Raw genomic sequence first — 24,346 nt, 5'->3', positions numbered from 1 at the left:
TTTGCGAGCATACACAAATCTTCCAAAATTACAATGTATCCTAAATTCACGTGTCCTGATTGTACAGAGTCCAACTTCGAAATATGCTGTCTTTTTTTAGCAGCGTGACAAAAAAAAATCCACTTAACATAGCCAGGCACTTCACAATGAACACAAAAGAGCTCTCACTGCTTTCCAGAGGGCTCGCACCCGGTTGGCCAGTTGGGTGAACAAAAGCGGGATTGACGTGGGCATAACAATCAGTTGCTACACATTGAATCACTTCTTCCGATTGCTGTTTGATGGGCGACTCTATACATACCCTACTGTGGGGTACTTGTAGCGGCGGCAGAGTGTCTACCACCTGGTGCGCCAGCATTTGCCGACTTTTGGACAAATACAAACAGCAAAAGAATAAAAACTATGCACAACGGGAAGTGGAGAGCCCCCCCTAAGGAGTCAAGTTCACTGAGATTTCTTGATGAACATGGGGGCTCTGGGCCTCCTGGTGAGAAGGGGTCACTAGTCTTTGAACAGTCTTCAGGGCACTTGTTAACTGTGCAAATGACGGGCGCAAATTTGGATCCCTGGCAATTGACAAAGCACATGTTAGCACAAATTTAAAATCAAGAGTCAAATTTTAAATGCCATGACCGATACAGGAGACTTTGATCAGAGAACAGGTTAAATTCTTAAGGCCTTTTTTGAAACTCACTTCTGCCAGCATTCAAATATGATCCTTGCTACCAGAGGATCAACTTCCTTGGGAATATCAAGCCGTCTATCCTGGAAACCAACTGCCCCCACAACTTGCATTGGATTCATCCCACTCCATGGCATTCTAAGTGTTGCCAGCTCCCATAAGATGACACCAAAGCTGTAAACGTCGCACCTGCACAAAATTCAGGTAGTGGATGCAAAGATTGTTACTGAATTTAATTAAGGTAAGCGGTGAGGATCCTATCATACTTTAGTTTTGGCAAAGTATAAAAAGGTGTTGCAGGAGAACAAGCAAAAGTGTGAAACCTGAGGGAAGATAGATTAATTAACCTGTACCTGTACTGTTCTGGTTTCTACATGTGTCGGTGTTTTGGACCGGGGGGTCTTCAACCAACTAGTGAATTTGAACTGCGTGCCCCTAATCCCGGATGGTGATGCAAAGAGACACAAGGTTTATACTGGTTCAGACAATAGGTGCCCTACGTCCAGTCTGAGAGAGCGATCTTGTATTCCTTGCACCGAGGTGCTTGTAGTAGGGGTTTACAAGCAGGGCAAGAGAGGGAGCTAGTCCCAGGTCTCTGTGTGGAGCGGCGTGGGTTGCTTGAGATGTTGATCTCAGGCAGCAAGGAAGCGTGCGTATTACAAGGTGTTGAGCGTGTGTTCGTCTGGGCGTCTATGCGTGAGTTCGTGAACCCGTGAGCTCGCGTGCTCGTGTCTCGTGAGTATCCGTTTGTGTCCCTCTGTCCCTAGAAACGGCCACGGTCTCTCCCTTTTATAGTTGAAGGGGGGACAGGGGTGATACATGTGTTCGCTACGCGACGTCCTATGAGCGGAGGTGGCGTTTCCGAGCCCTGTAGCTTGCCACTGTGGCGGCATGGTCGACGGAGCGGTCTTGTCCTTGATGCACTGAAGCAACGCGCCGGTCACGCCTCATCCTGTGCGACGTGGGAGCTTCAGTGATAGCTTGACGCAGGGCATGGCAGGACGACGTGCCGGTCGCTGTGTGTCGACAGCGTAAAGAGCCGAGGCTCAGTTGGTGCCGAGGCCGAGCCATCGTGGGGGGCTCGACGGGCGCGAATCCCGAGGCTGCCGAGACCCTGAAGCGGATTGCCGAGGCTCGGAGGGAGCAGTTGGTCCTGTACACTGATTCCGAGGCTACAGTGACCCGGACTTGACTCCCCACGCCGCGTTGTCCTTGGAGCAAGGGTTAGGTAGCACAGTGCAGTGCGGGCGTCAGTCCGTGGGCACAGTACAGAGCATAGCGGCCGGTAACCCCTGCCCCGTCCTGTCCCGGATGGCATGGTGTTGATGCGACTTCCCATCTCGTCGGCCACTCCGCTGTGTCGAGCCGTCGTCCGGCTGACGTCGCGGGAGTGCTTCGTCGCGTTAGCTGGTCGTGACGTTCTGTCAGGGAGATCGGTCGAGGCGGAGGCGACGGAGTTGTTGCCGAGCCGGCCTCGAGCGAGGCGGCGAATCGGCACCTCGTCCGAGGCTTTACGTGCGGGGCCTCGAGCGAGACGAAGAATCGGTTCCCCGTCCGAGGCCTTACGTGCGAGGCCTCGAGCGAGGCAAAGAATCGGTAGCCTCGGACAAGGTGGGGGCTAGCCAGTAGTTGTCTCTTGGCTTTGATTTTGACAGGGTCTAAGCGATTTTTTCGGTTCTTGCTTAGGGGACCCCTTTTTATGGTACCCGACAACATGATTGGTTGGAAAATTGTAAAACTGGCCAGAGAGCTGATTGAAAACTAGTCACATCTCGAAATATCTCCTCACTTGGTACACAGGTCATTAATTTTTAAAACCACCACGGATCCTCTGTGCTGTGCAGAAGTGCCATGGTTGCAGTGGGGATCGGCAGGAAGACAAAGGGGGAATGTTGGCAAGAAAGGTAAGTACGTCTCCTGGAGAAGGCGGCTTGCAAGAACTCATTGTCAAGGGCAAGAAAGGAGTGTTGGAGTGCTGGCAAGTGCACCAGGAACAGGGCTCACAGTCACATGTGACGAGCATGTATGTGTCAAGCTGTGTGCCATCTATGGTACTTGGGTCCGTGTTGCCAGGATAGGGTGAGGGGGGGAGAGAGACAGGGGAGAGCAACAGAGGGTGGGAGAACTGTGTTTTACAGGGTTATTAGTAACAAAATGCTGCATATGGAGTACAAAATATTTGGAGCATATAAAAGCCTGACTAGATAGGTGCATGATCCCGCTACGTGAAAAATACTAAGCAGTCACATCCAACTATCAGAAAACCAAAATTCTCTGGTCTGAGCACAAAACCACAAGCACAAGCATTCGACAGGAAGATGGAACCCTATATTCACGGAAATGCTCGATAACCAGAATATCCAGAATAAGATAGGAGTTAGAAAGCATCAGCAAAACACTCACTTTTCATTCGATTGTTCATTTCGCAGAACCTCAGGTGCCATCCACTCAGGCTGATAGATGATGCAAAAAAGAAAAAATAATAATAAATCATGTTCGAAGGGAAAGACAGAAAGTAGGGGGGGACATGATTTTGTCATCCAGATGCTAGCTACTTACTGTTCCAGCAGTGGATTTGGATGACAAAAATGTACTGTGCTTCAACCGTGAAAGTCCAAAGTCGCAGACCTGTTTTATTGCATAATTGATGTGAATGATTATTGATGGCCAAATATTAATTGTGGGCAAGATCACACACCTTTACATTCCAATTATTGTCAACCAGCAAGTTTGGAGATTTCAGATCTCGATGAACAATTGTAGGTACACTAGTGTGCAGGCAATTCATGCCTTTGGCCTTAAGAGAGAGAGAGAGAAAGTCACTTTTATGAGCAGGAACAAAGAAACAAACCAATCAATAAAATATAAAAGATTCATCCTTACCACATCAAGGGCCATCTTGATCCTCTGCTTTTCATCAATTAGGCAATTAGGGCGGTGAAGGATCTTATACAAGCTTCCCCTAAACAAGGACAAAATCATGAACCAACAATGAATCACCAAACACCTCTTCAGGTTTTTTGTATGAATCTGAGGGTGTGAATCTTATGTAGCATTTAGCAACTCCAGAATTGCAAGAACCTAGACATCTAATAGCATGTACCACAATAAAATTAAATAGTAAAAAGAACTTTCAGTTTATGCATGCCAGCTACAACTTCTGTGTTGTCTAGACTGGGATATTTAATTCACATATTTCCACAATATAAACAGTGATTGTGTAGTAAAAGTAAGTATTATACCTTGGAAGATATTCAGATACAATAGATAAGTTCGGAGGGCGTGTAACAGCACCCATAAAGAGAACAATATTTGGATGGCGCAGCCGACGCATAATTCGGACCTTGTCAAATAAAGTATATCCGTATATCAAAAAATAAAGCACAATTGGACTGAGTATATATGAAAATTAAATAATTTATTTAGGAAAACTCCAAGATAGAAACAGATAAAAGTTCACCTACTTCACTCCTAAACTCATCCAGAGCATCACCATAGAAATCTTGATCCAAGAATTTTTTTACAGCTACTTCCTGCAAATAAACGAAAACTTCAGTGCATTGACCATGATTTGGTTTCTCATCTGATTCTTTTATGACTTCCACAGAACATCTTGAACAAATGGCCAAGCTCAAGATACAAAAAATAAATTGGGGGAATGAACTACTTACTGTTCCATTCCAGTCAGCACGGTAAACCTCTCCATATGAACCTATTGAAGGAAGCAAATCAATCAATAGTTTTCACGCAGAGATCAGGAAGATGCAAGTTCATACAACCAACCCACTGCTATTCAACTAATAAAAATCATAGCCATTAAAGCTAACAACTTTGAACAGCACATTTAAAATTAGTTTCCAAAACATGTCAAAGTTCTTAGTTCAAAAGCAGCAGAGTTATCAAAACTTGGTAGCAAAATAAGTACCTAAGCCAATCCTTTCACCAATCACAAGATCTTCCCAAGGAATTTCGCACTCAGACACATCATCAAAGTCAAGCCTCTGTGACCTCATGTCCATGTTTCTTGATGGCAATGACGTGTCCATGAATCTGTCAAGGGGAGATTTTTTTGGATCAGGGAGCAATTTCTTATGGTCTTGCTTTACAGCCATGTTTTCAATATGTTGTTTTGCTTGACTCTGAACTCTATTCATTGGAACTCTTCCTTCTGCAGGATTAACCCATGGAAGTCTTTCCTGTGGTGGTTGAACTACAACATGTTGATCCTCCAGTCTATAATTTGTTTGACCTTTGTCCAAATCACCACACAGAACCCTTTCAGGAACCTTCCCAGTCTCAGCTGTAGATGTAATCTTCATGGCAGAGGTACCAGCCATAATACTATCATAATTATGATATGATGCATCATTACGCAATCCAGAATTAAGATTAGACCTTGCGGCTGATCGTGGCATCTGGGATGATGATGATGCAGCATTATTGCCAACATTTCTATGAGCAAACGAATCCTCGACATAATTGTACTGTTTGTTGTTGGAAACATCATTGTAAGGAGACCAATTCTTCATAACTAACCGCTGCTGTGGCCTTTCAGCATTAGGGACTATGTTCTCTCTGCGCTTTTGCAACTCATTGTTCCTATGATCTGGTCCTTTGAATGGTACTGAAGTTTTCTTGGACTTCATATCCCCAAAAGGATTAAGGTCAGCAAAAAGGTTATTTGACTCTGGAATTTCCTGCAAATCTGGAAGGCGATTTAAATTCCGCTGATGTTCGTTTTGAGGTACAACTTTCTGCTGGGATGATGTACCAGCAGAAGTTGATGGTCCATCTGATTGTTCATGATTAACCAGCATCCATGAACTGTCAAAAACACTTCCAGCAGGAACAGATGATGTGACACCCGAAGAGGCTTGAGTAGAAGCTGCAGTTTCTGCTGCCTCATATCCAGAACCACTGTCTGATATCCAATCACCACTGCCGAACAAAGGCAGTTGGCCACCTTTAGGTTCAAGTGGCAATACAGTAGGATCCATATTAGCATCAACAGTACTCGATGATCCAGCTGTTTGATTCAGGGCGAGTTTTTTATTAGAATTTAACGAATTGCCTTTCCAACTTAAGATATCTGCTGGGATAAGAGCACCAGGAGCAGCCATCAGATCAACCAAAAACTCCCTGCAGAAAAATTACACCAAAATAACGCTTAGTAAACATAGAGCAGCAACAAATTAATTGGAATATAGTAAATAAGACTAGCACATGGATAGCATAACTTGAAGTATCTTAAGTATTTATGCTATGAAGTATGAACATAGCACAATGATTAAACATTGATACCTTTCATTGTCCATCTTAATTATGTTTATAGCATCGTCATCATCACCACCAGTATAATTGCTCCCTTTGACAAGTTTGCATGGAATCCCAACACTATCTGCAAGGATCTGCACGGAGAGGTACAGGACATAATTACATAACTTCTTAAGCATGTGCTTCTCAGCTGAGACAATACAATACTTTTTTAGTAACTTCCTAGCTAGCTTAGGTTTCTTGCATATGCATGCATGGGAAAGAGGGAGGGAGGGAGGGAGGGAGGAAGGGGACCTTGAAAAGTAGGGCACGGTGACGTGATAGCCCTATCTTGATGCAACCAATAGGCAACAAACTTGTTTGTAGCGAGGTTCTCAGCTCAGTACTCTTCTCCAGCCACCTTGCGAGCATGTCGTTAGCATCTTTGACAGGTCCACCCATATTATCTGTAACAAGCTCAGCTATTCTTTGCACTAAGAGTGCAATATTGGCAACAGGGAAGTCCAACAGGATGCACTGTGCCACTTGCTCCATCTCCTGCAAGGTACTATCAATGGCTCGGTTTACTACAATGACTTCAAAGCCTAGGTCCCCTATGCCTGTTTGGAGATCTGCTAATGATGGCATCTTCCCCTGCCTAGAGGATTCCATAGAGGAGCCAAAGATGTCATAGAAGCCATCAATAACTTTCTCATGATAATCAAGAAAGTTATAGTCCTGAAAGAAGTTAAAAACAGATGTCATAACAGAGCATGAATGTTAGAACACAACCACCACACTCGTATGTAGTGACCAACAGACCAACAAATAGTATTATGACAAGAATTTGACCTAACTAGACACACCAACAGGCAAAGAAACTTTAGAGTTGATAAACACTGATCTTGCATCTCCAAGAAGAGTCCTAATAGAGATTTGCAATGGAAAGAATCTGTTCAGCAAATATTTGGCCGGCATAAACACAACCTACAAAAAATGACAGCAAGATATTTTTTCACACCAGGGCACGCTCGAATTTCATTACTTATAGCAACGAAACCACGGAGTTTGTTGCAAGCAAGCGTCCAACGGTTGTTGCAAACAATACAGGGATAAAAACTGTATAGTAATAGAGCACTCAGGTCTCAATTACTCCTAGCGCAAGAGATACAAAACCACTGGTCAGAACTGTGACCAAACACACTCCAGCCAAACCAATGGACCCAGTGAAAAACAGCTATTACAAACAGAACATCAGTAAGGTGCTAGAACAGGTTACTACATCCAACAAGCAGCCCACTTGGTTTACTTATCGGCACATCTAAAACTTCAGGCCACAACATCATTGGTTGCGATCAAAGTCATCCCTTGATCCTGAGCTGCTTTCTGCAGATGGTAGTGCAGCGCCAGTTCTTTAAGGACTTCAGCTCCATTCTTCAGCAGATCCTAGTTTTCCCCTGATCGCAGTCCTGCCCACCTCCATGATACACTAGCATGGTTTGACCAGCAACCATATATTTGCTTCTGAAAAAAGGAATTCTGCTACCTGATCCATCTTCTTCCTTGGCTAACTATCCACCTCCATGATATACGATACGAGCATCTAGCATGCATACAGCTTCTTCCTTTTGTTTACCTAGGTTTTGCATGCCCTGGTTGAGCCTACAAAGGTGTATATTTTTGTACCTATTTCTCAGGAGCAAAAGTCTTTTCTTTTGTTATCTTTTTTTCCTTCTAGCAGTGTGGCATTGGGAACAACCCCCTAGTATGGCACACCAGGAACCAATCATTTCGGCTTACCACTGCGAATACATCAGTATCTTTTGTGTGCATGCAAGCAGCCCCTAAATAGTAAGTAGCATTTCCATTTCTCCATGTATTATTTCCTACTCCTAGACTGAGGTGGATCATAATAGCAATCAAGAAATAAGGTCGTATCTCAACAGCGACATAATTTACAGCAGTTAACAGCGTTAATTGGTGTCATGGTCGGGCGTCAGTACTATAGGCATCGCAGGGCCAGAGACGTCCGCCGCGACGCGGAACGCGCGGAGCGTGCTCTGGGCGTGCACGCGACAGACCAGGACTCGGCCACCGCATGTGGCTAGGAAGGAAATTAGAAGTAGCTTTCTATTATTAGCTTTCTATTTGTAGTCCCTTAATTCTAGGAGTCTTAGAGTCCAGTTGGTTCAGGCCTTTGGCCTCATATATATTGTAACCGTACGTTGGTTTTGAAGGGAAAAAGGAAAATACAATATCAATCTAATGTCTCTCTCTTCTTCAACTAAGCCTGCGGCTAGAGTTTAACCTCGCCGGAGAGGACGACGGACCGAGGCTACGAGCTACGTAGCCGAGGGCCAGCTATCCGAGGGTTCGACGCCCTTGACAATTGGCATGTAGGTTTCCCAAGCGTACTTAAATGACATAACAGGGAAGACCAAGACCACTATTTGATTCGTCAAGCAGACGCCATAAATAGGTTCAGTGATGATTCAGCAAGCTAGTGTTTTAACGGCATCAGCATAGCATGTAGAGGGAAAAAAAAGGCTGCTTTATGTGAAATCGAGGAAGCCTATAATTAGTGGCTTCTGCCTCAACCTAATACTTCCTCTGATCATAAAGTACATTAGGACATCCACGCGGTATCCAATATGACAATTTGATTAGTAATATCAACAAACACATGTTATCTAATAGAAAGAGTTATATATAGAGAAAACACATTTCACAATGAATCAGGCAGCGATGATCTTGTGTTGTCAATCTATGTGAATTTTAGACATTGATCATCAGAGCTAAAAAGTTTGAATTAGGTCAGAGTTAAATTATATCGGTGATCGGAGGAAGCATCTTCTATGACTAATACCAGTGCTCACTAGCCACCAGAAGCTTATATGTGGCACATGCATTTATTCGCTATGTGTGATCCGCCATGCTGTGGGCTGAAGTGAAGCTCAATTAGGAACTATATATAGTCACATAAGCTGATACTGAAACCAACGCACGAATTTAAATGTCATCTGAGAACGGTAGCGAAGCAATTGGCCAAATGGTCCACATTAAGTCGAGACAGTTGTATGAAGTAGCAGAGACGGTTTCAACCTAAAACCTCACAAGCAACTAGCAAGTGGAGGCACCGAAAGTCGAGTATATTATATAATTGATGATCGTCCCGAATGGAAGGCTCACCCAGTATCGGCGGGAGAGCAACTCCGCGGTGTGGGTCTCGTCCCGGTGGGCGGCGAAGCGATCGAGGCTCATGAGCTTGGCCTTCCTGATCTGCTCCCCGTCCAGGTCCCCCACGCAATTGCCGTTGGAAGACGCGGACAGCGCCATGGCCAGCTGCATCTGGAACTCCTCCTCGGACGATATGTAGTCCTCCCCTCCGGCTCCCGTTCCCGCTCCAGCCCCCGCGGGCGCGGGCGCCGCAGCAGCAGCGCCCGTGGGCGTGGCCGCCGCGGAGGGGGGCGAGGAGGAGGCCGCCGTCGAGACGGAGAGCGCCGGCGCCGGCGCCGTCCCCGACGGGGAGCTCGCGGGCGACGGCGACGGCGGGCCCGACGCCTGCTGCGGCGGCTGCCCCGCCGGGGACGCGGGGTCGTTGGACCGGTGCTGCCACCTGATCTTACTCTTGAACAGGCTCTTCATCCCTCCCTCCCTGCCGGCTCGCCGCGAGCTCGGCGGCTAGGGTTTGCTTGCGTGGAGCGTTTCCGCGTCCCGGTCGGCGAAGAGGAGACGACGACTCGTGACGAGGAAGGAAGGAAGCGACGGGCGAGGAGGCGAGCAGGTGGGGATGGGGGGTGGGAACGGGAACGGGAACGCGAAGGAAAGCCGAAAGCGGGTGGAATCCTCCGTCTCCGAGGGGTGTGACTGCAAAATGGCGCGGCTGCGTTGTATCGGATCGGGTCCCGGGTCGGGTCGGGTCCCGGGTCGGGTCGGGTCAGTGCGTGGCGTGCTGCGGGCCTGCGGGGCTACTGGGCCAGTGGTGATTAGTCGTGGGTAGGACCCGACGTCTTGTTGGTGCGGTGTGGGGCTCCGGACGGCGGCTATTGTCCAAAAGCCAAGACACGGGACATGTCTCGTCTCTGATCACTTGATCAGATGATGGAGCGTTACAAGAGCCCATCTAGTAGATTTTCTACGCTCAAAAAATAAGTCGAAACATTATTCCGACTGATTTGTTGTGAGAGAAAAATATTATTCTAATTAAAAAAATAAACTAAAAAAGACAAATTATAAGAGAAGCGAACAGGGCCAATATCAAATCAAGTAAATGAGTTAAATACTGACACATCAATCAAATCGAGAAAAATGTATGGGAGGTGGCGAGATATTGTAGGATTGTACATTGTACTCCACCAATTCTTGTATAGGACGTATTCAGATTTGAAATGTCTTTAAAACCATAAATACTCTGATCATCATCTACTATTATATATGGTGCATTGGTACATCATCAATTACTTCAAAATCAGTAGGTATTAAAAGATAAGTGGAATGCAAATCAGTTGATTGTTGGTATAGTAGCTTTTATGTACTAAATAAAGCATGCATAAAATTTGAGTAAATAATTAATGACCAAAATCTACTCAGTTTGACTTTTCCAGAAACTAAACACCTGCTTTTTGTGTGTGGAAAGACATGGGGTGTTGTCATAGTTCTTATAGAACACTAAGGGTCCATAGTTCTCTTAGAACACTGAGGGCATAGAGGATGAGCGCTAGCTCGGTTGGTACGCTTTCGCAGTGGGCGAGCGGCCGGGTGCAGGTTCGATCCCTGGGATCGTTTGCGTTTCCTCACCATGGTTTCCCCCATAATAAGTTTCAGTTTCCTCGCATGGACGTGCCACCAATGATATAGGTTGTAGATCTAACTTACGCACCAGAGATGTGACCGTGTGATGTGAGTTGGTGCGTGAGTTCACATTCTACATCTTAAAGGTTGAGGTAGTAGTAAAAAAAGAACACTGAGGGCATACATCAAGTACGGTGGTGCCATTTTATAAACAACATCATGCATTGACACAAACTATTGAGACAGAATCGACAAAGCCTTAGTTTGTGCATGGGTTGTGGTCTTATTGCCCTGAAAAAAATACATTGGCCCCGTTCGCTTCGCTAAAAAAATAAGCCGAAATACTGTTTCGGCTGATTTGCCGTGAGAGAAAAACATTGTTCCGGCTGGAAAAAGAGCTGATAAAGACGGATTATAAGAGAAGCGAAAGCCATTATGGTACTATTGGTTTGTGAAATAACAATATCTCATTGCCTAAATTTTGTACTTGCTGCAAGATTCATTCAATTCGATTTTGTCAACACGTTGATGATGTGAAATGACAATCTTGAAGGGATATGCCCAGTTTAGCATCATATCGAGATTGAAAAGAAGATATGACATATATCGTCTACCTCGAATAAATCGGAAATGATAGCATGCGGGCGTCTGTCCCGTCCGGATGTCGCGAGCCTAGGCCTACGGACCAACCGGCCCAATAAACCTTGCTTGCGTCCGCCTCCGCCTCGTGCTGCTCCTGCCGCCCGCCTCGCGCTGCTCGTGCTTCTCCTCCGCCGCCCGCCCCTTTTCTGTTGCTCCTGCCGCTCGCCTCGTGCTGCTCCTGCTCCTCCTCTGCCGCCCACCCCGCTGCTCCGCGCGCCCACTCCGCTGCTCTTGCCGCCGCTCCTGCTCTGCACGGTCGTTTCGTTGCTCGTGTCGCTGCTCCTGCTCCGCCACCCGCTTAGCCCGACGACGCCGACAGGGGCCGTCAGCGCAAGGAGAAGCGCTAGGCCCTGGTGCGGGAAGCCCTCCAGCCTCGCCTGCTGCTACGGCCGTGGCGCCCCGATGCAGATGACAGTTGTTTCAGAAGTATATCAGGTGTTGCATATATGATACGGGTGGGAAGCTGGAGTGGGCGCGAGCTGACCACGTGGATGCGCGGCGTGGGCCCCCGCGTGGCCGCGAGACGCAGGTGCGGGCGAGTAATGTCCGACCAGTGAGGGCCCATGCGTGAACGCAGGAAAATGGACTGCAGCCCCATAGCCACAAGCGTCAGTCCGGACGTCCGGGCTCTAGTAGTGTCGTTAATAAATAATTATGTGAGCCATAGAGGACATCAAACATAGTGTTCGATCTTTGGTAGCGGATTATTACATGCTAACGACAACTTGTGCAGTGGTTTTTAGTCTTATGGACCTGAAAAAATTAGATTATGGTATTATTAGTTTGTTTAAATAACAATATCTCATTACCTAAATTGTGTACATGCCGCAAGATTCATTCAATTCGATTTTGTCAACACATTGCATAATGTGAAATGACAATCTCGAAGGGAATAGCTCAGTTTAGCATCATATCGAGATTGAAAAGAAGATGACATATATCCCGAATAAATAGTTATGTGTGAGCCAAAAAAAAAAAAGACATCAAACTTGGTTTGATCTCTGGTAGCGGATGCCATCTCCTACGCACTAACCACTCAAAACTTGGTTTCGAGTCCTCACTCGTTGTATTAAAATTACTCTATCAAATAGGCATCCTCTTGATTTTTTCGATAGAGAAATTTTATATCCTCCATATGAATTGTCAGGAATCCTCAAATTAATTGCACATAAGCTTCTGTCAACTTGGATCCGGCCCATAATATGGACCAAGTACAACTTAAATATGATGGCTGCCTCACCAAAGTACGACGTAGAAGGAAACAGCAAAGGTCCAAGACCTTTTATTTGGGAAATTTGGGAATGTTTTCGCAGATCGTATCCAGTGTTCTAAACATACCACCTAGGTATAAAAATTTTATTTCCAGAGGGTCGTTTCCATAAAGATGATAATGTTTTCGATTATTGCCGCATATAAATTTGAACATTTCTAATTTCTTTTGGTACTATATTACAGTTACTACTGAGTAGTTAAACTTTGAAATCAAGGAAATTTCAGACTGGCCAGAAATCATTTGATGATGTCGCTAGGCTGTTTTCATCTCATGAACTTTTAAAAAGTATCATTGGGTGTGTTCGCTTCTCTTTAAAGCGGTTGTGGCTGTACTAGCTTTGGTATGGTCAACCGTTTGTACAACCTGTTCGCTTCGTTTCTGTGGCTTATAAGTTAGCTGATGTTGTTTTATTGTGAGAGAAAAATATTGTATCATGGCTGATACGATCAAGCGAACAGGGTGATAAGCTGCAGCTTAGATAAACAGGCTCAATACAATCACATGATGATCGGGTACATTTTTCTTAGTTGTGGAGCGGCTTGGTGTAGAAAAGCTTAGATACGATTGGATCCGCAATCATCACGAAACCATAATGGTGTAACCTAACTATGGTTTTATTTAGATCTCTAAGAAAATGAAAATGATGTGACAAATAAAATGTGATCGAAACATTTGGATTTTGTCGGGGACCTAACACTGGGGTATTCCAGGAGGTGGAACCAATAACCATCGAACGTTAAAAACTCCCGAACGGACAAGGACGCAGCTGCTTTCCTTGCCCGAATAACGGGAGTTTGGTTCCACCTCGCCCGATGCCCTTGGGCCAGCTCCGCCTCGCCCGAGGGCTAAGGGCTAGACTCCGCCTCGCCCGACCCCCGAGGGCTGGGCTCGGTCTCGCCCGAGGGATAAGGGCCAGCCCCGCCTCGCCCGAGGGCTTAGGGATAGACTCCGCCTCGCCCGACCCCCGAGGGCTGGGCTTGGTCTCGCCCGAGGGATAAGGGCCAGCTCCGCCTCGTCCGACCTCTGAGGGCGGACTTCCCCTCGCCCGATGTCCACAGACTGGTTTCGTCTCGCCTGTCAACCTCTCCCCGCCCCCTCATGATGATAGGTACAGAGTAGGATAAGACGTTTGGGTCAACCGCGGCTTCGAGGACCATACCCTGCGCCCCGACAGGAAAAGTATTGCCAGGGAATGACGGGATGGGTGCTTTAGACCCTCCCAGGCGTAGCAGAGCCTGAATAGTGTTGCAGGTGCGTGCTCTTCGCCCTACAGAGTTGTAGGCGCCGCCTTCAGCTCTCGGACACAGAACCCGACGTAGACATACGACAACCACTACGGTCCAAGAAAGGACTTGCGTCCTCCATAAATGACGGATGTGCTGTCACCACGTTATGGTCCCAAGGGAGCGGCGCCCGCTTCACGGCCCCTCGGGTCCACCAGATTGGAGCACTCGCTTCAGCCTCTGGACGCCCTCTCCGATCAGAAGGCCTTGCCCACAGCGCCACTTCGGACCCTGACCCTGCGTCCCTCCGACGGGGACTCATAGGAACCAGAAGGCGTGCGGAGAAAGGCTGGGCAAGGCTCATAAGTCAAAACTACTATACCATAGTCCATACCCTACGCGGAGCAGTACTCTGTAGCCATCCTGACATTATACAGTGGCATCGACAGTATTGTATGCGCTTACCATCCTCTCGCACCCGCCGAAATGGACTACAAGGCTTGGTAGACGTGAACAACAAGGTTGGGTAGCATACGCATCCTTGCCCTCTCACTTGTAAAGCCGTTCCCTTCATCTATAAAAGGGAATGTGCTTCCTCCAACAAGGGGGCGGACTTTGGACAACACAAAACACATCACACACAGTCAAGCTGCTACCAAGCTCTTGGCATCCTTTCGACCCTTCCATCAGAGACTTGGGACCAGTCCCTCTCTCGACCGTTTGTACCCCCTACTATGAACTATTTTCGGTGCTAATAACACGAGCAGCAACAGACTGGACGTAGGGATATTCAGCCCGAACCAGTATAAATCTTGTGTTCTTTAGCGCACCATCTGGGCCTAACACGCATCACTATAAATTTACTTACCGGTGCTTGTACGAAACACCGACAGTTGGCGCGCTAGGTAGGGGACTTTGCGCATTCCAAATCAGGCCTCGGATGGCCAACGACGCAATCAGCTGGGTCCCGGGCGCCCACGTGCGTTTCGGTGACCTAGATTTCATTGTCACACTAGGAGGAGAGCTGGCGCTGGCCCACATGACCGTCCAGTCTCTCCCCTCCATCAGCTTCAGCCACCGAAGGCTTGAGGGCCAGCCCAGCAACTCCCTTGGACCCTAGTCATCCAGGGAGTCCCCATGCTGCATCACCCTCTCTTCGGAATGCCACGTGCGGAGCGCCTCGATAGCGTTTCCGTTCGGTCTCTGCAACGCCGTGGTGACCACTGGCCACTTTCTAACACTACGCATGGCTCAGCCGCCCACAGACAGCGAGTTTGTGGGGGACAATTGAACACGATATGGATACTCTCCATAGGCTCCTCGCGGAGGAGCCAGGATCGTCCTCCAGCTCTGACTCCAGCAGGGGGAGCCATCACCCTTCCCGGGAATGCTTCATGGCACAAACCCTCGAGGGGCACGTTGAAAGCATCTCCGGGGAAAGAGGCTACCCCGACAAGCAACCCTTACGGCAGGTCTGGGGGGGAGGCAGCGGCCCCATCTCGCTTAAGGATGGAGCAGCTGAGAGCCCGCAAGCTAGAGATCGATGAGGCCGGACAAGGGCTCGTCCGAGAGTACACGGACATCAATCGCGAGATCGAACGCCGCAAAAACGGTGGGCGCGCGCGTGCCATGGCCCGCACGGTACACCAGAGAATCCTCACCGACGACAGGACCCTCCCTCACTTCGCTCGGGCAAGACAAAACATCGCCGCTGCGATGGCCTTGCTGCACGGCCTTCTAGAGGCCGTGACGTCCGAGGATCGCCGGGCCCGTCGAGAAATTCGCACATTGCTCGAGCGTGCGGTGGCGCAGCAGGTAGAAAAGCTCGTTGTCTCGACGATGCGAGCCCAATGCCAGCCAGCGCACGCCCTCAGTGTGCCCCACCAAGGACGCGTCCGTTCACCAGACATCGCCAGGCGACAGGCAGCACACCGCTGTCCTAGTACATCAATGTCTCGGCCATGACCATAACGTACGTAGCACCATCGACGCCCGTAGGCGCACCCACGGTGATGTAGGGGAGGGAGCCCACCGTGGTTACCATTCTCAACACGGCGGACGCTACGACAGTGGCGAGGACCGGAGCCCGAGCCCTGGCCTGCCAGGCCCTCAGGCCTTCGGCCGACACATCCTCAACGCTGCCTTCCCACCAAGGTACCGACCGCCTACCAACATCCCTAAATATTCTGGGGAAACAAACCCCGGGCTTTGGCTCGAAGACTATCGGCTTGCATGTCAAGCCGGTGGTGCGAGTGATGACGATTTCATTATTCGCAATCTCCCACTATTCTTGGCCGATTCGGCACGAGCGTGGTTGGAGCACCTACCGTCCAACGCCATTCAAAGTTGGGCGGATCTGATGGAGATCTTCGTGGGCAACTTCCAGGGCACATACAAATGCCCCGGAAACCCATGGGACCTCAAGAACTGCCGCCAGAAGGCCGATGAAACCCTTCGCGGGTACATCCGGTGGTTCTCCCGACAGTGCAACGAGCTCCCAAACGTCGCCGACGCCGACGTGATAGGAGCCTTCCTATCCGGGACAACCTACGAGTCTTTGGTTCACAAGCTGGGGCGTAGGGGTCCGTGGACCACTAAGGAGCTCCTGGACATCGCCACCAGCCATGCCTTAGGAGAGGAGGCAGTTGAAGCCATCTTCGGCCGCTCCGACGGCAAGGCGAGGTGGGATGAGGACGCCGGCGAAGGCGCCTCCAACCGTCCCGCTAAAAGAAAAAAAACAAGAAGCAACAGCGCGACAACTCGCTCGTGGCCGCTGCCGACCGCAAGGGTGGCTGAAAGCCCACGGAGGGCGCTCCGAACCACTTTGAGAAAATGCTCGAGGGGCCATGCCCAAACAATGCTTTCCCAGCCAAGCATCTATACAAGGATTGTAGCCTCATGCACAAATACTTGTCCGAGGGCCTCAACAAAGGGGAGCAGGGGAAGGAACCTACCCCCACCATAGACGACGCAGAGGAGAAGGACGATGCCTTCCCAATGCCGAACGGCACCCTTATGATCTTTGGAGGATCAACGGCCTACGACTCCAAGCGCCGCCAGAAGGTCGCGCGCCACGAGGTCTATACGGCCGGACCGGCCACGCCTGCCTTCCTCCAATGGTCAGAATCTACCATAACCTTTGACCGAACCGACCATCCGGATGTCATCCCACACCCGGGAAGGTACCCGCTTGTTGTCGATCCAATCGTCGGCCCAAAGCGACTCATGAAAGTACTGATGGACGGAGGCAGCGGCCTCAACATCATGTACGCCAAGACGCTCAACGAGATGGGCGTCGACCGAACAAACCTCCGCCCCATCCGAGCGCCTTTCCATGGCGTCGTACCTAGCAGATAGGCCATACCGCTAGGGTAGATCGATCTGCCCATCACTTTCGAGGATCAGTCCAATTATAGGACTGAGACCTTCACCTTCGACGTGGTAGGGTTCCCCAGAACTTTCCACGCCATCCTCGAACGTCCATGCTACGTGAAGTTCATGGCCGTCCCCAACTATACATACCTCAAGCTGAAGATGCTGGGCCCCCGCGGGGTCATCACCATCGGCACCTCCTTCCGTCGCGCTTACGAGTGCGAAGTCGAATGATGCGGCCACGCCATAGCAGTCATCGCCTCCAAAGAGCTCACCGCCCTCAGGGAGGAGGTTGTTGAAGAAGCGCCCGACACAAAGAGGTCGTCCAGATCATTCGAATCGGCGGAAGGGTCCAAGGAGGTCCTCATGGACCCTAGTAGCTCCGAGGGCAAAAAAAGTCCGCATCGGAACCGTGCTCTCCTCTGAATAAGAAAGCGCGCTCGTTGACTTCCTCTATGATAACAAAGGCATCTTTGCGTGGAAACCCTCAGATATGCCAGGCATCCCGAGGGAGGTTGCCGAGCATACCTTGAAAATCCACCCAGGCTCCAAGCCGGTGAAGCAACGCCTGCGCCGCTTCGACGAGGAAAAACGTAGGGCCATCGGCGAAGAGATAGCAAAATTGTTGGCTGTTGGGTTCATCAGGGAAGTACACCACCCAGAGTGGTTAGCAAATCCCGTTCTTGTGCGAAAGAAGAGCGGAAAATGGAGGATGTGTGTCGATTACACGGGCCTCAACAAGGCGTGCCCAAAGGACCCGTTTCCTTTGCCACGCATAGACCAAATAGTCGATTCCACCTCAGGGTGCGAAACCCTCTGCTTCCTTGACGCATACTCCGGCTACCACCAGATTACGATGAAAGAGTTTGACCAGCTCGCGACGTCTTTTATCACCCCCTTTGGATCGTTCTACTACATTTCCATGCCATTCGGTCTGAAGAACGCAGGGGCGACATACCAACGCTGTATGCTCAACTGCTTCGGGGACCTCATCGGGCGGACTGTTGAGGCCTACGTCGACGGCATCATAGTTAAGTCCAAACGGGCTGACCATTTTGTCGCCGACCTCGAACAAACCTTTGCGAAACTCTGGGCAAATAGCATCGAACTCAATCCCGAAAAATGTGTTTTCGGGGTCCCAAGGGTCATGCTGCTCGGCTTCATTGTCTACGAGCGCAGCATCGAAGCCAACCCAGAGAAGATCTCAGCAATCACAAGGATGGGCCCGATCTAGAACATAAAGGGGGTTCAGCAGATCACGGGGTGCCTTGCCGCCCTCAGCCGATTCATTTCACGCCTCGGCGAACGAGGGCTCCGCCTTTATCGACTCCTGAAGAAGTTCGACCACTTCGAGTGGACAGCTGAGGCCCAGGAGGCGCTTGACATGGTCAAGCAATTTCTAACCAAACCCCTGGTCCTAGTTCCTCCAAGCAACGGAGAATCCCTCCTCCTGTACATAGCGGCCACCACGCAAGTGGTTAGCGCCGCCTTAGTAGTAGAGCGAGAAGAAGAGGGGCACACCTTCAAGGTGCAGCGCCCTGTATATTTCTTCAGCGAAGTATTATCCGACTCCAAAACCCGCTACTCTCAAATCCAGAAACTCCTCTACACCATCCTCATCACCAAAAGGAAGCTATGCCACTACTTCGAGTCACACTCTGTGATAGTCGTGACGTCGTTCCCCCTCGGTGAGGTCGTCCATAGCCAGGACGCTATAGGAAGAACCACAAAGTGGGCGCTCGAGCTAATGGATCAAAGCATTACCTATGCCTCCCGAACGGCGATCAAATCCTAGGTGCTGGCTGACTTCATTGCGGAGTGGACCGAAGTCCAGATGCCACCAACGGGCGTCGATCAAGAGTACTGGACGATGTACTTCGATGGATCACTGATGAAAAAGGGCGCCGTCGTGGGACTAGTGTTCGTATCACCCCTCGGGGTCCACATGAGGTACATAGTTTGGCTCCATTTCCCCTCATCAAACAATATCGCAGAATACGAAGCGCTCATCAATGACCTACGAATCGCCATCGAGCTAGGCATCTGACGCCTCGACGTCAGGGGCGACTCCTAGCTAGTCGTCGATAAGGTTATGAAGGAGTCAAGCTGCCATGACACCAAGATGGCGGCATATTGCCAAGAAGTCCGACGACTGGAGGACAGATTCGACGACCTCGAGCTCAATCACATCCCAAGATGCCTCAACGAAGCATCTGACATGCTCGCGAAAGCAGCATCTGGCCGAGAGCCAGTTCTGGCGGGTGTCTTCGCCAGCGATCAACACAAGCCCTCGGTACGCTACGTGGGGTTAGAACAGACCAACGATGGCCCATCTGATCTGGCCCCGAGGGCCGACCCGTCGACTGCTCCGCCCAACCCCGAGGTCATGGAGCTTGAAGAGGGTCTAGCAACAGAGCCTGACCCTCTCAACGACTGGAGAACGCTTTACCTCGACTACCTCCTCCACGACACACTACTGGCAGACAAGACGGAAGCCCGATGGCTCGCGCGCCATGCCAAGTCCTTCGTTCTTATAGAGGGCGAACTCTACAAACAAAGCCACATCGGGATCCTGCAGCTCTGCATCCCCAGCGAATAGGGAAGACTTCTGCTAAGTGACATCCACGGCGGGGTCTGTGGTCATCATGCTGCACCGAGGACCTTGGTTGGAAACGCATTCCGACAAGGTTTCTACTGGCCCACCGCAGTAGCCGACACCAAGCAAATTGTACGCACCTGCGAAGGGTGTCAGTACTACACTCGACAGATTCACCTTCCGACCTAGGCGCTCCAGATGATCCCCATCACATGGCCCTTCATGGTCTAGGGGCTCGACCTGGTTGGGCCACTCAAAAAGGCACTCGGGGGCTTCACCCATCTACTTGTCACCATAGACAAGTTTACAAAATAGATTGAAGCTCGACCGATCTCCACGATCAAATCCGAGCAAGCTGTGTTGTTCTTCCTCGACATCATCCATCACTTTGGAGTGCCGAACTCCAACATCACAGACAACGGCATGTAGTTCACTGGCAGGAAATTCATTCGATTCTGTGATGAACAACACATCCGGATCGATTGAGCAGTCGTCGCCCACCCTTGGATGAACAGGCAAGTCGAGCGCGTAAACAACATGCTCCTGCAAGGCCTTAAGCCCAGGATCTTCAACCGGTTGAACAAGTTTGACGCGCGCTGGCTCACTGAGCTCCCGGTGGTGCTCTGGAGCCTAAGGACAACTCCTACCCGGGCCACCGGCTACACACCTTTCTTCATGGTCTACGGTTCTGAGGCCGTTCTCCCAATGGACCTTAACTATGGACCACCAAGAATCAGAGCATATGATGAACAGGGGGCCGAGGCATCCCACCAAGACGCCTTGGACCAACTAGATGAAGCCCACGACATCGCCCTCCTCCGTTCGGCTAAATACCAGCAGGCGTTGCGATGGTACCACAGCCGATGGGTGCGGGACTGGGCCTTCAACGTCAGGGACCTCGTCCTCCGCCTCATGCAGAGAAATAAGGACCGCCACAAGCTCTCCCCGCCCTAGGAGGGGCCGTATGTTGTCGCGGAAGTACTCCGCCCAGGCGCCTACAAGTTGAAAACCATCAACGGTGAGGTCTTCACCAACGCCTAGAACATTGAGCAGCTACGTCGTTTTTATCCTTAATAAATGCATGTTTTTTCTTATCAGTTTCTGTCTTTACAAATCCCCGATCTTTAGTGACATCTGACCCCTGCAAATCGCGAGGGGCCAGACCTCACTCGGGGGCTGATACAAATAATACAAGTACATTTTGCAAACACTTCTTGTGGTTATCTTTGCAAACTTTATCTCAATTTTTTGGTTCTCCTCAAGTCCTAAAAACTAAGATTTCGGGAACAAATTCTGAGTACAACTGGTAGGACTGCGGGAGACCCATGCCCCAACGGCTACAACCTCTTTGCTCACCAGCATAATCAGAACTAATTCACCCGCATTCCTAGTTTTTTACAACTTGGGCCATGGGAAGGCATTGAAACCTCTTCACAAAAAGAGGAAACTGAAAAACTATTACTGTTTGCCGTAACAAAAGCTGGAAAATTTGTTCATTTTTTGCTCAAATTCACCACTTACAAAGTGATTTTATCACGCAAAGAACTAATGTACTCCTAAAATTCAAAGGACTGTTTACTCGGGGGCTCCCCCAAACTTATTCGATTACAGTCCCTGCTTAGCTTCACTACAAGTACTACTGCGGTCACCGCGCCAAGCTCTCCATCGACAACGTCCGAGCACGTACACGGCCCAGTTCATCTACTACGGCCGCCGCGCCAAGCTCTCCATCGGCAATGTCTAGGCACGTACATGGCCCAATTCATCTACTGCGACCGCCGCGTACTACTCCCCATCGGTGATGTCCCATCGCTTCTCAGGATCCTCGAAGGCACCATCATCTACAACGACGAGCGCCACGCTGGTGATGGCGGTGTCCCTCCGCTAGGGCGCCTAGGGACTACGCCATAGTCATCGGCCACAACCCTAACAACGGCGTCGGGGTAGGAAGCACCTCCCGCTGAAGGAAGGCCGCAACCAACGACGGCAAAATCGACAACGCTCAGCACCCTCCGGCGCTTTTCCTCCTTCAGCAGCGATGACCCCTCCTCAGCACAGGCAAACCGCGCCATCTCATCTACATTGGATGACCTCCAGCTCAACATCACGCTCTAGATTCACGAGCGGATTTGTAAGTTCTTCTCTCTCTGGCATTACCCTCTCTTACTTAGGAGCCGATGCATTCGGAGAAAAAGGAAGGAGAAGAGGTGGCGGCTTAGAGGCTGGCGGGGAGGTGGGGCGAGAACTCCTTCCCCCCCCCTATTTAAAGAGGGGGCTGAGCAGCTAAGGAAAGGTGAAAGGTTCGGACGAAAAACTCTCTGCCTTCCCCTATTCAATGCAAATGCGAAATCAATGCTGACAGAAATCTAAGGCGACGCGCCGGAAATGACGGGACGCGCTCTGGTCGATGGGACGCCGCCTGGTAAGCTAGAACTTCACCCGGGCATGGCCCACCACTAATGCGCCCCGGACATAAGAACCAGGGCACGCTCACCTGCAGGCAACTTTTTGCTTCCCCAGGCAGAACCATGGAACGACCCAACGACGGAACCTCCCTCCAGGGGGAGCCCAGCAGGCCTCCTAGGTCAATCGGGCGGCCCAGGCAAAACAATGAACAAACGACCAACTGAAAGATAAATACCCCTGTTTACTTACTTTGAGTATAAAATCCTTTACCAAGCCTCCGACCATAGCAACAGCAGGGGCACGAACATCGCTCAGGGCTGCCGAGGGCGCCTATTTGTTTAAAACACCCTCTTAGCCCGACCCCTCCTTACGTTTGGGAGACCAAAAGCATGGCGTGTGGGAATAAAATGATGAGTACAACTGGACGAACCACCAGACCCTACGCCCCGACGGCTACGGTATTTTTTGGTTCACCAGCATAATCGCGTTCACAGTTCCTCACACTACTAGCCTTAGCTCCCACCTTTTTGTAAGGAGTTTGGAGTGGTCCACCTGTAGAACTTATGCAGGTTATGTCGGCCTCGTCGCAAATGTCGAACCCGAACCTAGCACGCGCATTTCTGGTAGGAGCTTCCCACGGCTCATACCACCAAGGTAACGTTACCGACCCCCACTTTTGTTTCGATTAAACTATACACTAAATCCATATATCCAAACGTCACATATGCAAATCCTTGTATCTCAACGCTTTGTGTCACGTCACGAAGCGGCAGCCGCCTCATTCAATATGAGCGACGCCTGACCGGGGTTCGAAGGTTGGCCCGTGAAGGGCTCGAGGCCGCCTCATGTCAAACAGAGCTAGGGGAGAAAAACCGAAATGAGCCCCAGCGGCCCCGCTCGACCCTGTTTAGAAGCGGACAGGGACATCTCGACCTTTCTCATTCGATTCTAACCTCGAGCCAGACCCACAGAATCTCCATCGAGGAGAGGCCAACGGGCCGCCTGAGCCCAGCAAACGGCTCGGGCATCTGTCGGGAGGCGGGTTAAGAAGTAGTGGAATGCCACATGAGGGCTCTGCCGACCCCGTCAATGAATGATGGATCCAGATTCCACACGAACATACCCGTTAGCGAGCTCATTGAGCGCGACACTCAAGCCATCGAGGCAAGTGTCGTCAACTCAGCCCCTCTGGCTGTGGAAACCGAGGACGGGGTAGCGCGCGAAAACATGGCTGACCCCTAGCAGACCCTAAAGGGCCTGGGGCTCAAGACGCTCGATCCAAGATCGAGAGATTGAGGTTTGAAGGCTGACCAGTGAAGGGTCCGGGGCCGCCTCACGTCAAACAAGAGCCAGGGGAGAAAACACAGATGAGCCTCAACGGCCTTTGCTCGACCCGCATTAAGGTGAGTAGGGTCGTCTCAACCTTCTTATTCAAATCCAGCCTCTAGCCGAGCCCATAGAAACCCCATTGAGGGGGAATCTATTGGAGGGCGGGCCAAGGAGTAGCGGAACGCCACCCGAGGGCTTCGCTGACCCTGCCGCGAAGCAAACGGGATCGGATTCCGTCCGAACATCCCCGTTAGCAAGCTCATAACGCACGGTCACACAGCAATCATCAAAGGTATGGGAACATAAGTTCGCCTCCCTCGCTCCGGTCTCCAGTAACATCCGACCCCAGCAAACCACAAGGGGTCAGATCTCACTCGGGGGCTGATAAAGGTGTGGGAACCTCCTTTCTTTTCTTTTCAAGAAAACATTACATTAGACTTCCTCTTCGCATCAAGACCAGCGGCAAGGTTCGGCGGAACAACTGGTAAGACCACAAAAAGCCCACGCCCCGACAGCTACGGTAATTTTGCTCACGAGCATAATTAAAATTTCGTCTACAAAACTTCGGGCCCTATGGCCTTAACAAACGAAAGGGTCGATTGTCTAAATCTTTTTTCATCGCAAAAAAGAGAAGGTAAGATCAAACAAACGAAATAAAAATTACGAAACCGTTTCTAGGACACAAAAGTACTGACACTTGTTCACATATTACAAATAAGTGTTTATCAAGCTAACTACTTCCGTGAAGGAAGGACCTCTTCTTTCAACCTGTTCACTAG

The 24,346-nt window shown here is 49.9% G+C and overlaps 1 protein-coding gene across 3 annotated transcripts; it reads right to left on the bottom strand.

Moving 5' to 3' along the window:
* Window positions 1-20: 20 nt before the first annotated feature.
* Window positions 21-9,732, bottom strand: LOC136552425 (serine/threonine-protein kinase EDR1-like). Of its 3 annotated transcripts, XM_066543990.1 has the most exons (13): window positions 9,125-9,726; window positions 6,251-6,673; window positions 5,984-6,090; window positions 4,608-5,821; window positions 4,354-4,394; window positions 4,147-4,215; window positions 3,925-4,025; window positions 3,566-3,644; window positions 3,381-3,479; window positions 3,242-3,310; window positions 3,086-3,135; window positions 695-871; window positions 21-566 (listed from the first exon to the last, which is right to left on the bottom strand). In XM_066543990.1, exons 1-13 carry the CDS (start codon window positions 9,578-9,580, stop codon window positions 431-433), a joined length of 3,021 nt encoding a protein of 1,006 aa, XP_066400087.1. In that variant the 5' UTR covers window positions 9,581-9,726; the 3' UTR covers window positions 21-430. The 3 variants fall into 3 exon arrangements, with proteins under 3 accessions (XP_066400087.1, XP_066400093.1, XP_066400102.1); XM_066543996.1 differs by lacking the exon at window positions 3,242-3,310 and having other exon boundaries at window positions 9,125-9,727; XM_066544005.1 differs by lacking the exons at window positions 21-566; window positions 695-871; window positions 3,086-3,135; window positions 3,242-3,310; window positions 3,381-3,479 and having other exon boundaries at window positions 3,636-3,771; window positions 9,125-9,732.
* Between the last annotated feature and the right edge of the window lie 14,614 nt (window positions 9,733-24,346).

Source organism: Miscanthus floridulus, chromosome 1 (assembly GCF_019320115.1).
Source record: "Miscanthus floridulus cultivar M001 chromosome 1, ASM1932011v1, whole genome shotgun sequence".
In the NCBI taxonomy this organism is placed as follows: domain Eukaryota; kingdom Viridiplantae; phylum Streptophyta; class Magnoliopsida; order Poales; family Poaceae; genus Miscanthus; species Miscanthus floridulus.
Note: the sequence above shows the minus strand (reverse complement) of the source record. Positions and strands in the feature narration are given on the sequence as shown.